We start from the raw sequence: 13,476 nt of genomic DNA, 5'->3' as shown, positions 1-13,476 counted from the left end.
AGTTCAATTGCACATTCTCTATATTCCTCTTATCCAAGTACCAGTATCCAAAAGAACAAATTAACGATCAATGGTTGCGCGCGGGAGCGAGATTTACCGCATCACAACTTTTATGTACATAAAAATCTGATAATCATAACATTGAGCTCAGTGAAAATAACAATATATGTGTATCATTAGTTCTGTACATTCAACTTGTAAATTGTTGAGTAAAAGCACCTACTAGATTCTAAGTTTGAAGTTCATATACAGAATATTTAAGTTGAACTGTCATTTTTGACATGTATTAAGCAAATGCAATGCATCAATTCTATAGAAGAGTAGTCAGATTGTAACAGGGGAAAAAATGGGAACCAATTTTGAAGACACAAAACTATAAGCTTTTAGTATGAACATTATAAAATTAAGCAGAACATTTATGCCTGTCAAAGAATTTTTTTTCTAAAATACCAAAAGTAACTCAAGTACGATTATAAAATGAAAAGAAAGATCCATTTACCTCCAAAGATCCATTAATAAAATGAAAAGAAAAAAGAAAGGACAACATCTTAGCATTTTATCAAACGAATTGTGCAGAGAAAGATTCCAACCCGTTCCCTGAATAAAGGCTTCGTTTTTCGTTATTTGATCAATGTTTTTCTTCAAATTGCTTTGCAGATGATCCTCAGAACCAAGAATGTCTACAGCTTCATTAGCAGAAATCATCTCGGCATTGAAGTCATCTGTGCCACTAGCAGCAAAGATAGGTATGTATGTATATCAAAATTAAGCTACTGATAGAGAGGAAAAAAAATAGGTTATACCTGAAAATTACCCGATTTAATTTAATACCTTTTTTTTTTTTTTGACAGGTGTCAAATCTCTATTGGTTAAATGGATTCGTACCGAAACCTTCGCGTGCGACTAACGTGCGCTTTATCTCATTCTCTAACTAACCTGCGCATGCCACTCTTTATATATATATATACACATCATCTCTCTCTCTTATTCACATCCTCACACTCTCTCTCATTCTTATACATCTGAAGCTCAACTCTCTCTGTCATGGCCTTTTACGCACACTCCTCCCTAGTAGAACTGAAGAACGCTTTCGAGGTTCTGCGGGTGGACGACGATGACGAAGTAGATATGGTTTTAAATTTAATACATTTTAATTTAAAAGGTATTAAATTAAATTGCCCAATTTAATTTAATACCTTTTAAATTAAAATGTATTAAATTTAAAACCATATCTACTTCGTCATCGTCGTTCTCTATTGGTATATGGATTCGAACCGAAACCTCCACGTGCGGCAAATGTGCGTTTTATCTCACTCTCTAACTAACCTGCGCATGCCCCTATTTTTTTTATATATATACACATCCTCTCTTTCTCATTCACATCCTCATTCTCTCTCTCACATTCTTATACATCTAAAGCTCAACTCTCTCTGTAATAGCCTTTTACACACCGTCCTCCCCTGTGGAATTGAAGAACTCTTTTGAGGTTCTGCGGGTGAACGACGATGACGATGACGAAGCTCCTCCTCCTCCTCCTCAAGAAACGACAAAGAAGACGAAGATGACGCTCCTCCTCCGGTGAACCACGAAGGCGCTCCTCCTCCTCAGGTGCTGGTGCAGGTGCTCCTGGTTTAAATCTAGTGGTGAACTGGCAAGTGGTTGAACATGTGCATCCGGGCATGTTCTTTACTTACGATCTAACTAAGTAAACATGGTTTTAAATTTAATACCTTTAAAATTAAAATGTATTAAATTAAATTGCCCGATTTAATTTAATACTTTTTTTATTTTTTTTATTTTTTTTACAGGCGTCAAATCTCTATTGGTTAAATGGATCGTACCGAAACCTCAGCGTGCGGATAACGTGCGTTTTATCTCCCTCTTTAACTAACATGCGCATGCCCCTCTTTATATATATACACACACATTCTCTCTCTCTCATTCACATCATCACACACACTCTCTCATTCTTATACATCTGAAGCTCAACTCTCCCTCTCTCATGGCCTTTTACGCACCCTCCTCCCCAGTGGAACTGAAGAACGCTTTCGAGCTTCTGCTGATAGACGATGATGACGACGAAGCTTCTCCTTCTCCTCAGGAGAACGACAAAGATGACGTTCCTCCTCCAGTGAACCACGAAGGCGCTCCTCCTCCTCATGTGCTCTTGCTCTTGGTCCAAATCCAGTAGTGAACTGGCATACGGTTGAACGTGTGTCTCCGGACATGTTCTTTGTTTACGATCCGACCAGGTAGACATGATTGTAGACTCGTAGCTTAAGATCGGACGGCGGATCTACTAGACATGGTTATATGTCTCTATGTTTTATTTGGTAATTTTATATGGCTTTTCGTTTTTTTTTTTTAGATATGGTAGGTTCGTAGTTTACAATCCGACAGCCAAGTAGACATGATGATGGACTTGTAGCTTAAGATCGGACGGCGGACTAGACATGGTTATATGTCTTTATGTTTTCTTTGGTAATTATATATGTCTTTATGCTAGGACTTATCCCTTCCTCTCTTTAATTGACTCTGTTGACTATGAAAGAGCCTCTCAAAATTTGATGATGAGGTGGTTGTAATAATAAGCTGCAGCTTTTTCCATGCAAAATTGGCAGCTAGTGCAGGTTAATTATATGGTACTATATATATATATATATATATATATATATATATATATATATATGGGCATTGTTAATATTAATAAACATGTTTATGTTGGGTTAAATACTTAATCAAGTGACCTTTAATAATTAGAGATATATTAAGTAGATTCATTCTCAAAAATGTGGTACAAAAAAGAAAAAGATATTAGTAAATTAGGCTCAATTAAAATACGAGAGTTGCACTACGATAAGTCTTCTCTCTCTCATTCACATCCTCACTCTCTCTCTCACATTCTTATATATCTGAACCTTAACTCTCTCTGTCATAGCCTTTTATGCACCCTCTTCCCCTGTGGAACTGAAGAACGCTTTTGAGGTTCTGCGGGTGGACGACGACGATGATAACGAAGCTCCTCCTCCTCCTCCTCCTCAAGAAACGACGAAGAAGACGAAGATGACGCTCCTCTTCCGGTGAACCACGAAGGCGCTCCTCCTCCTCAGGTGCTGGTGCAGGTGTTCCTGGTTTAGATCCAGTGGTGAATTGGCAAGGGGTTGAACATGTGTATCTGGGCATGTTCTTTACTTACGATCCGACTAAGTAGACATGGTTTTAAATTTAATACCTTTTAAATTAAAATGTATTAAATTAAATTAACCGATTTAATTTAATACCCATTTTTTTTTTTTTTTACAGGTGTCAAATCTCTATTGGTTAAATGGATTGTACCGAAACCTCCGCGTGTGGATAACGTGCGTTTTATCTAACTCTTTAACTAACCTGCGCATGCCCCTCTTTCTATATATACACACACATTCTTTCTCTCTCATTCACATCATCACTCTCTCTCTCTCTCACATTCACATCCTCACTCACTCTCTCTCTCATTCTTATACATCTAAAGCTCAACTCTCTCTGTCATGACTTTTTACGCACCCTCCTCCCCAGTGGAACTGGAGAACGCTTTCGAGGTTTTACTGATGGACGATGATGACGACGAAACTTCTCATTCTCCTCAGGAGAACGACGAAGAAGACGAAGATGACGTTCCTCCTCCGGTGAACCACGAAGGCGCTCCTCCTCCTCAGGTGCTCTTGCTCTTGGTCCAGATCCAGTGGTGAACTGACATGTGGTTGAACATGTATCTCCGGACATGTTCTTTGTTTACGATCCGACCAGGTAGACATGGTTGTAGACTTGTAGCTTCAGATCGGACGATGGATTGAATAGACATGGTTATATGTCTCTATGTTTTATTTGGTAATTTTATATGTCTTTACGTTTTTTTTTTTATTTTAGGTATGGCAGGTTCGTAGTTTACAATCCGACAGCTAAGTAGACATGATTATAGACTTGTAGCTTAAGATCGGATGGCAGATTAGACATGGTTATATGTCTTTATGTTTTCTTTGGTAATAGTATATGTCTTTATGTTGGGACTTGTCCCTTCCTCTCTTTAATTGACTCTGTTGACTATGAGAGAGCCTCTCAAAATTTGATGATGAGGTGGCTGTAATAATAAGTTGCAGTTTTTTCCATGCAAATTTGGCAGCTAGTGCAGGTTAATTATATGGTACTATATATATATATATATATATATATATATATATATATATTCAAAGTGGATTATATATATATATTAATTTTACTTTTTTAATAGCTCTTTTCTCTTAGCTACAATATATTTAAATATTGTTAACTAACAAAACAAAAGATTTATTTTTTCCAAGTTTGTGTCCATTAATTTTCCTTCTTCAACAACATCCTGGCTCTGGCGCTTACAGTTGCCCACTTTTGGAAAGATATTTGGCCCCTGGATTGCAATCAAACTAAGAAATGGAGCGATATGTTTTATCACACAACAGTTGGGTGAAACTTTAACTCCTCACCCTGTAGGTGACAATTTAGCATTTGCTTTGATTGTTTGAAGGAGCTTGAAAGAAAGACAACAAATGACCCCTAAATAAAAGAGGCCAGGAAAGCACCATTGTGTTTATTTGTCTCTCTATGTGGTGTTGGTTAAGAACAATTTAAGGAAAATTAAGAACAAATTATTATGAATATCTTTCTTTAAGGAGAATATATATATATATATATATGCATAATGTGCATAGAAAATGTTTGTTCCGTTATGTAAGTTGAAAAACATTATGTGTGGAGACTAGTATGAATAGAACAATGTAAAAACTTTTGTTAGAAATTTCAAGAAAAAAATGTGTAATTTGTGTTTGTTTTCCCTCTAGTTTCTCGAAATGCGCAAGTAAGTTTCTGGTTGCTATCACCCTGGTATAACTTGTTTTTAATAAAACAGCTGTATTAAGTGAAGAAACATGGTGTCCATTACATAATGATGAAAAGTCAGGGATTGATCTATGTTAGGGCTAAGGATAGCCATGGCTTCCCTGATATTTTAAAAGCCCTACAGGAGGTCCGCCCCCCCCCCCCCCCCCAATTTTTTATTTTTTTTTTAAATTTTGCATACTAGGCACAACCTTATAAAGTTCAAATGACAGCCCAACATTGTGTCCATGCTTGAGAAATTGAGAATTTTATGTAACTTTGCTGTGAAGAAAATAAAATTTATAAGGAGAATGTCTGCTCTTTTTTATTTATTTTTATTGAATATTTGGTTATATTGTCTTAATTGTTTTTATATCTAGTATAAATTTTGTTGATGATGAATTTTACATAACCTTGCAAGTTTTTGTTTATATTAAAATTGAAATAACTTTCATATAATATAGTGTTGTGCAGAAATTGACACTTACCGCTAGAAATTTGTTAGTGTATAATCCTTTACCACTGACGTTAACGCGAGGCTTGCAACTGAAAATGACCCACTAGTACTTTCTATGCCCATCTGTTCTATTGATCCAATATTTTCTGTATAGTATACATATATATTGGCCTCCCTAGGGATAAATTCCTGGCTCTGCCTGTGTAGAGGGGTTGTGGATGATTGATAGAGACTTAAGAGCTACCACCATTTGAGATTCTGAGATGAGGTGAAATTGGTTGTGACAATTTGGCTATGTGAGCAAAACCCAAGTTCTGCCTTTGTAAGTGGTGATATGATTCATGTTAAAGATGCTATGAGGGGTTGTTAGTTTATTCCAATGTATGACTCCTGTTTACAATTATTAGAATGTCAAGTTACATTTTGGATAAGAATTCTCGAGTCTTAAGCTTAAGGACCTTATGAAGACATAGTTTCAGTGCGTAACTTACATTTTTAGATGTATGCTGTTGTGTTAAACTGGTACTGAAAAATCATTGCATCCTGTGTATTACATAATCCTTTTCTGAAATTGGGAGGTTGCTTCTTTTTTATTTTGATCTGCAAATGTTAGGTTAAATTTATTTATTTTTGGTTAAGTTTTATTTCAACATATTATTATGTCATTTGAGGCTCTTTTCTTTTCTGTTTTTTTTTTCTTCCCCATTTTGTACTAAAATTTTCTGCTTCAGTGTAGAGAACTAATTCTCCTCCACCAACTTGTTTACTAGGTGCAATGTGGAGTGATGGGCAGTCTTGAACCTCCTTGCAATGCAGTAGGCTTAATTGATCGATATTTTCTTGGTGAACATCATCTTTATCATCGATACTTTCTTGGTGCATCGATATTTTCTTGGTGAACATCATCTTTATCAACATCCTGTGTACAGAAGAACAAAGGTGCTCAGAATCTTCTCTGATGACTGCTGTCTTTTCTGTATTTAAATCTTAAAACTCTTTTGCTGTTCTTTGTATAGGTGACCTTCCTCATGTTTATAGGAATGCAGTGTCAATTCTCCTGATTATGGACCTCTACTACCAACTTCACCTCAGTGGTGCCTTGCTCCATTTGATCCAGAGGGCATCTTAAGGTCTGCTAACTGTCTGCCTTTTTTTTCTCTTGATATTTCCATGTTGTCAACTATTATTATTGTTGTATTTTTATTTGTAAGAGTGGAAAATCCTTAAAGAATAAGAGAGTGGGTTTTCATCTGTCTCAGTACTAGGTATTTCAGCTGTATACTATCTATTTGGTGCTGCCCAAGTAGGTGGATAATCAAAAACCAAGGCCTTTATCTTGACTATAGACTCCTTTTAGCTGACTTCAACATGAAATATGGTTCTATTTTTTCTTTGAAATTCCCATTAATTTGCCTAAGGGAACAAGCTGTGAAAGACCATTGCTTTGCTGCTCTACTCCACTAGCATTGAGAAGCTAACTACAAATGTACCTTGCCACTATATCTGACATGTTTCCTGCTCCATTTGACGAGAGGGAATCAATTTATGCCATAATGATCCACCACAAATCTTGAATGTTATCATTGTTTGTTACTTATTCATCTAAGGGCCACAATGAATCTTGAATGGTAAATTAATTCTTCAATGTAAGAAATCTATGGCATAATATTAGGTTTTTTCCATGACATTTGCAAGTTGTTTTCCATGAATTTGCTAGTGTATTGATTATATACTTTCATCTATGTGTGATCATATTAGAGAAAGATAATTCAAGCTTTTTATCTTTGATTTGATAGACGTTGAAACTATAAATTTTGAAAAAATATAAGCTTGGAGGCTGGAAAAAGTAAACACATGTCACAATGAGGTGGTGTTTTGGGCAAGTGGAATCAGTTTTAGGAGCTGAAGTGTGCTTAGAAGTTTACAATTTACAATTCCAATTCCAAATTTATTAATAGTTGGCACCATGGGGGTCTGATAAAATATTAGAAGCCAACTTAAATGCACATTGGGGCAGGTATTTGGTCCTTGTAAATAATCTACCTCAATCCTTATAATCCGACAATAGAACATTTCAGAAATGACATTAAGCATGTTCATTTTCCTATCATGCAATGTTGAAAATAAACAAGATCACAGTACCAACATTAACGTTTGATGTAATGGATGATGTCCATCTCAGTTCGACCATAGAACATTTCAGAAATGTCATTAAGCGAGTTCATTTCCCTATCATGTACTGTTCAAATTAACAAGATCACAGTACCAACATTAACGTTTGATGTAATGGATGATGTCTGTCTCTGTCAGCTGTTATATGAACATACTGCAAAGAAGAAGATTCTGGGATCTTCATCCTAAGTGGCAAATTCTCTATGATGATTTATGCCAGAAAAACACCTACGTTTATCTCCCACATAAAGCACATTTACTTCATGAATTCTGCAGAAGCTTTCACGATCCCTTTACACAGTTGCATCATTTCCGTGGCCACATCTACATCTGCATACTTATCCACCCCCTCTATTCTCCCATTTAATATGTTTAAGTGGGTTTGTTCAACGAGACAAAATACAAATAACAAAAGTCATCCTCTTTAGGTACACTAATGAGTAATGACCAATCGATTTTAGTTACAAAGTGATCATTAAACTTATTCCTCATGCCACTCTACAGAAAGCCCACTCTAGGTCTTGCATTGTAAGATAAAGTGAGTCTATGTAGGGTGACAAATCATATTATTAGTATTGACCATTCGTTTTTGGGGGATTAATATCTAATGTGCACACATTGTCTTATTTACTGAAGTGGCATGCTTCTCCTTTCCTAAGATTTTTGTGGGTTATTAAACTTGATATTAGTTTATTGTATTGTTATCTAGGATAATCAAGGTACACTTAAAAACATTTTCTTCTGTTTCCTGATGTACACAGGCAGAGTTAGTCTCAGAAAATATTGTTTCTATAATCTCATAGCTAGGTTCTCTTGTGAAATTTCTCATTTCATTTTGAAAAATTTCTCTAGTTCATTGATGGCGGCCATTACGTGTTTTGTGGGACTGCAATGTGGACACATTGCTCTTCATTTTAAGGTATTATAATTCTTTCTTTTCGCTTAACATATTCTATAACAGGAATTGCTTCTCAAGTCTTTTCTTAAAGGTCATTACCTAGTGTTGGCGTAGCCAATGCGGAGTGTTGAGATGTCTGACTAGACGCAGACAAACTTTTGACATTAGCATTCTCACTCTTGACAGCCCAGAAATTGTACATTGCATCAACCAATGGCGCACCTAATCTTGAGTTTATTAATTTTGTTCTTTTCACTGCAGGGCAACATGCAGAGGGTATTTTTGTGGTCTCTGTCTTCCTTTCCTCTACTGATCTTGGGATATGTCTTAGATGTCCTTGGTATACTGTTTTATGTCAGCATCTGTTTTGCGGTATAATATCTTACGAAGTTTCATTTGCACTCCTCTAAACAATGGCTACGTTGTGTGCTTGACCGTTTAGGTGTTCCTTTTTCCAAACCACTGTACACATTGAGCTATATGTGCATCACGGCAGGAACATCAGGATTCCTCTTAACCATTATCTTTTACATCGTAAGCTTATTCTTTTACACACTAGTATTTTTCGTAATAATAAGACTTCTGCATAGTAATTTATTTCACTAATCAAGAAATATCTGATTTATTTAAGTGTCTAAATTAATCTTTTTGTATTTCTCTCATAAACTCGAGCTTCTCAACGAACCAGTCATAAAAATATGTTAAATGGAGTAGCACACTTTTTCTAATGAAGATGCTATTACTTTGGGGGAAAAATATAAGACATTTTCTTTTATCCATGCTGAACTATCTTTTATTCAATCATATTTTTGTGCTTTCTTTATAGTGTTAACAACACAGTACATTTCTAACATAAGTAGGTCAATAACTCTTATTTAAGCGTTAAGCTGCTTCTGCTGAAATTTAACAAATCACAAAACTAGGTTTTTAATATAAAACCATGGTATTATCATTTCTTTCTCGTACAAATGTAAATATAAGTTAAAGGATGTGGGAATTCTATGCTGCTGCTTTGTTTTGTTTTGGAGGTGGCAGGGGGAGAAAGGAAAGAAAACATATTACGATTGTTATCCAATCAGCTTTTTCTGCTTTATGGTTTAACGACTGGTGCTATAGCAGCAAGACAGCTTTCCGGCCACTTTTGGTCGAACTCAAAACTCGGATGCAAAAGTGTTGGAAGTGGAATTAGAATTACCTTGGTTGCAAAAATTGACTTTCTTCCCTGCATAAACTAAGATCTTGCAAGAATTCTTACCAAACAAATACAGAAGGAAAAAACTAAATGGTTGAAATCAAGTTTCTGTGTGCTTATTGCAAAAGGATTTGATGCAGGTTGATGTCAGACATATTGAAAGGCCCACGTAGCTATTGCAATGGATGGGAAAGAATGCTCTCATTATTTATATTTTTGGCTGCTTGAGACCTCTTTCCAGCAGCTCTACAAGGTTTCTATTGGCGTTCACCAGAAAACAACTTTGGTAGCTCCCTCATTTCTCTCCTGCATCACAAGTTTCTATTTTATTACCATCTCTTTATGAAAAATATTTTCTCATTTTCCTGTCATTGACATTTGATCATGCAATTTCTTCTATTCAATACAAACTTATTATATAATACAAGCTGAAAATCTTTAGATCAGTAAGAGACTTGTAAGGAGATATCTACTACAAAAAACTTCTTTGGTCCTAGAAACTACCATTTGTTCGTGCGTGCTTTAGATATTTAGTGTTTGGTTTGCTTGCTGAGATATACGATATGGTGTCCTCTAAAAATAAGGCCGTGAAATGCATTTTCCTTTATCTGACCATGTAAAAGAGTTTATTTATTATTCCACTTCCTCTCAAGTGTAAGCTCCCTTTTGAACGATTTATTCGTTATTAGAAAGCACATTTCCATCTTTGTATTTATTTTCATTATTTTGGAAAAAAGTATTTATTTATTTTTCTTTAAGCCCCATTTGGATGATGTTTAAAATGAAAAGATCGGGCTTCAAATCACAAATTTAATAGAAGATTTGCTATTGTAGAGAAGGATGGTAGATTAGAGGACTTTAGATGAGTGGAAGATATAATTTAGGAGGGCCGATCTATGTGTAATTTGAATCACATTATTGGTGTGAATTTTGACTTCATTTTCTGTAATTATTCTTTAGTGCGGTAGATATGGCCGAGTTACACTTTGTAAACCATGAAACATACAATTAATACAGCCTCCCCTTCTATAAATTATTTATTATCTTCATGTAAAAATGCTTTCATTATAGATATTTGCTTTATCGCTTCATTTGGCGTATGGTATGCAGGTTGACAACACGGAATCAGTATTGCAGTTCATGCTTCATTCAAAGAAGTGGGGAACCCTGGCATTCGTACTGCTCGAGATTTTATTTCGGGGTCTCGTTGCCGGTGTCCTCGACATGAAACGTGTATATTACAGGCTATAGTAGTCGTTACTGACATGCAAATTTGTTTGTTAACACCACCTTCCATAAGACACCAATATTTCACTTGTGTGTTAGATAAGCAGGATAAAAAGAAAAGGAAATGACTAGTTAGAAGAGAAGAAAAAATAGTAGAGGGTAGTGTATTTTGAATTGAAGACTGAAGAATATACATGTTAAAGACTGAAGAGGTTTTGGAAATTCTAGGTAGTGACTTTGAATTATTGGAAAATGTCTATACAAAATTAGAACAAAAAGAACTTGCCGGACTGAGGTCCAGTTAGGTACATCCTTGCTAATTAGGCTAAGCAGAAAGATTATGCACTTTGTTACTGCATGGATAATAGCATTGACAGCCAAGGCTTCTTGCTGCACGTGCATGGACACGGCTATAGGGTAACTTTTAAAAAAAATATGATAGGGGTGTTGGGATATGTCAAAAAATAATAATATAATATATATTATTATATATACAGATAATAAATATGTATATATATTTATATTAATAATTTATATTATTATTTTTAATTAAGCCAAAATATATTTTAGATGGCATTGAATTTCATTTTTCTAAAAAAAATGTAATTACAAAAAATCACCCCATTGTATTCTGAAAGCATTCAAAAAGTATCTTTGCCTGGTCTATCGTGTTCCAGTTGTATCTTACCAGAAAATATATATATATATATATATATATATATATATATTACTATTTAGAATATTTTTAGTCCTATTTGACTTGTGTTGGCTAATATTAGCATTTTCAACGAGTGTCTCATACCGTCATAACATTTTCTTTTTAGAGAAGTACCTACTTCCTAACTTCAAACTGACAATATGTAAAATAAGGAATGTAAGCAACAAAATGGAATCAATATATATATATATAAATATATATATTTTGTCTTTGCAAAGACTTTGTGGGGATTTGAACCCCCATGGGATTAATTTAATAGTAGGAGCAACCATGTAAAGTTTTTCAATGAAGTGATTACATTATTTACAACAAACACAGCCTAGCTAGCGGTCGATGCCATTGGAGGTATGACGTCCCACGTGGTATTTGGTGTCAAAGACGTATACATGTATTGTGAGTCTCACATTGTGTGTTCAATGTTCATGGACTTTTTATGTGGCAAATCTGATTAAATTCTAGCCATTGATATCTCCAATGGCAATTACCATGCTCTCTTAAAATTTTACCATTAAATCCACCATTTTTGATGAGAAATTTTTACATTATTCGGGACTAATTACGCGAGACTATGTATATTATTGTGTTATGTCACCTCAGCTGATTGGCTGAGACATATATAATCCGGACCATGCCATAACTTTTCTTCTTGGAACACTTGCAACCTTCTTGAACTCTTCAACTGTGATGCCACATGTCATGTTAGATCTTCTTCAAACTTCTGACATTTAATTGTTAATTAAAATTTATCAAATTACCAAACCAAGTTAGCCTTCAAGAAAGTCCATAAAACCCCCACTGATACTGTATAGGTGATGCCCCAATCCAATAGAACAGACATAAAAATTTTCAATTTATCTCGACATATGAAAAAATTGAGAATTTTTATGTCTGTCTATTGAGTGGGGTACCATGTGTATAATTACCTTGAGTATTTGTCCGCTAATTAAGTTGTAACGGGATTCGACCATTGTAGAGTCTTAAAGAGTGAAAACACTATAATAATAATAATAACAATAATAATAATAATAAACCCTAACATTTGTCGTATCTGTTTAGGTAAATGGAAATTATCTTTATGAACAAATTTTACCTGGGATAACAGAAAAAGTAATTTTCAACTAGCCTAAGTAATTTTTTTTTTGGTATTGAGTGGTCCCTAACTCACTTTTTTGTTTGTCCAATTTAAAACATATATATACATATATTATCATTCTCTGATCGAGTAGGTGTTAATGCATTTAAAACAATGAAATGTGAATTTTCTTGGAAAAAAATGAATTATTATTATTATTGTGGTGGACAATGGCATAATCTTTTATGAAAAATAATTTTAAAGTTAAATAGTTATAGAGAATTTCATAAACTACTATGTAAAAATGTGCAAAATACAAGGAATTAAGATCTTTATCTTCTTTATATTTCTATCAAACTTAACGTGTGAAGAGTTGCAAGAATGAGAGCACCAAAGTTGACATAATTCTGATTCAAATATAGGGTGCGTTTGTTTCAACATACATTTTCGGGTAAAATATTTTTTTTTTATTTTTACTTATTCGGTATTCGGTAGAGGTCTAGGTCGAGTCCATCCGACGTGTAAAATTACTTATTGAAAATTAATGGATAAATTATATTTATTAGATTTTAATATTTATTTTCTTCGTAAATATTTTATGATAACTGAACATAAAAAATAAAAAATTATTTTTTTAAAAAATATTTTACACCCAAACGGAGCCACAATGATCTCAGGAAGTCACCTAATTAAAGGAATTAGGTGGCTCCATCAAACTCTTCTAGTTTGAGTATCACTGTTCTAACTTTATAAAGCCAGCAAGCAACCCCTCCATTCATTTTTTATTTTTATTTATTATTATTATTATTATTTTTCCCTAGCAACACCAACCCACAAGCAAACAAAAATTACA

At 34.4% G+C, this 13,476-nt stretch overlaps 1 protein-coding gene across 1 annotated transcript; it reads left to right on the top strand.

Annotated features, from left to right (window-relative positions):
* The first annotated feature begins 3,527 nt into the window (after window positions 1–3,527).
* Window positions 3,528–10,857, top strand: LOC132309142 (uncharacterized). The gene is made up of 9 exons (XM_059807489.1): window positions 3,528–3,695; window positions 6,115–6,193; window positions 6,246–6,283; window positions 6,383–6,474; window positions 8,369–8,435; window positions 8,676–8,754; window positions 8,857–9,003; window positions 9,450–9,613; window positions 10,717–10,857. Exons 1-9 carry the CDS (start codon window positions 3,528–3,530, stop codon window positions 10,855–10,857), a joined length of 975 nt encoding a protein of 324 aa, XP_059663472.1.
* Window positions 10,858–13,476: the final 2,619 nt, after the last annotated feature.

The sequence above is a fragment of the Cornus florida genome, unplaced genomic scaffold, assembly GCF_030987335.1.
Source record: "Cornus florida cultivar Cherokee Brave unplaced genomic scaffold, ASM3098733v1 CherokeeBrave_3.0.0_Hap2_Chr05, whole genome shotgun sequence".
NCBI lineage: Eukaryota > Viridiplantae > Streptophyta > Magnoliopsida > Cornales > Cornaceae > Cornus > Cornus florida.
The sequence above is the reverse complement of the archived record's forward strand: the minus strand, read 5'-3'. Positions and strand labels throughout refer to the sequence as shown.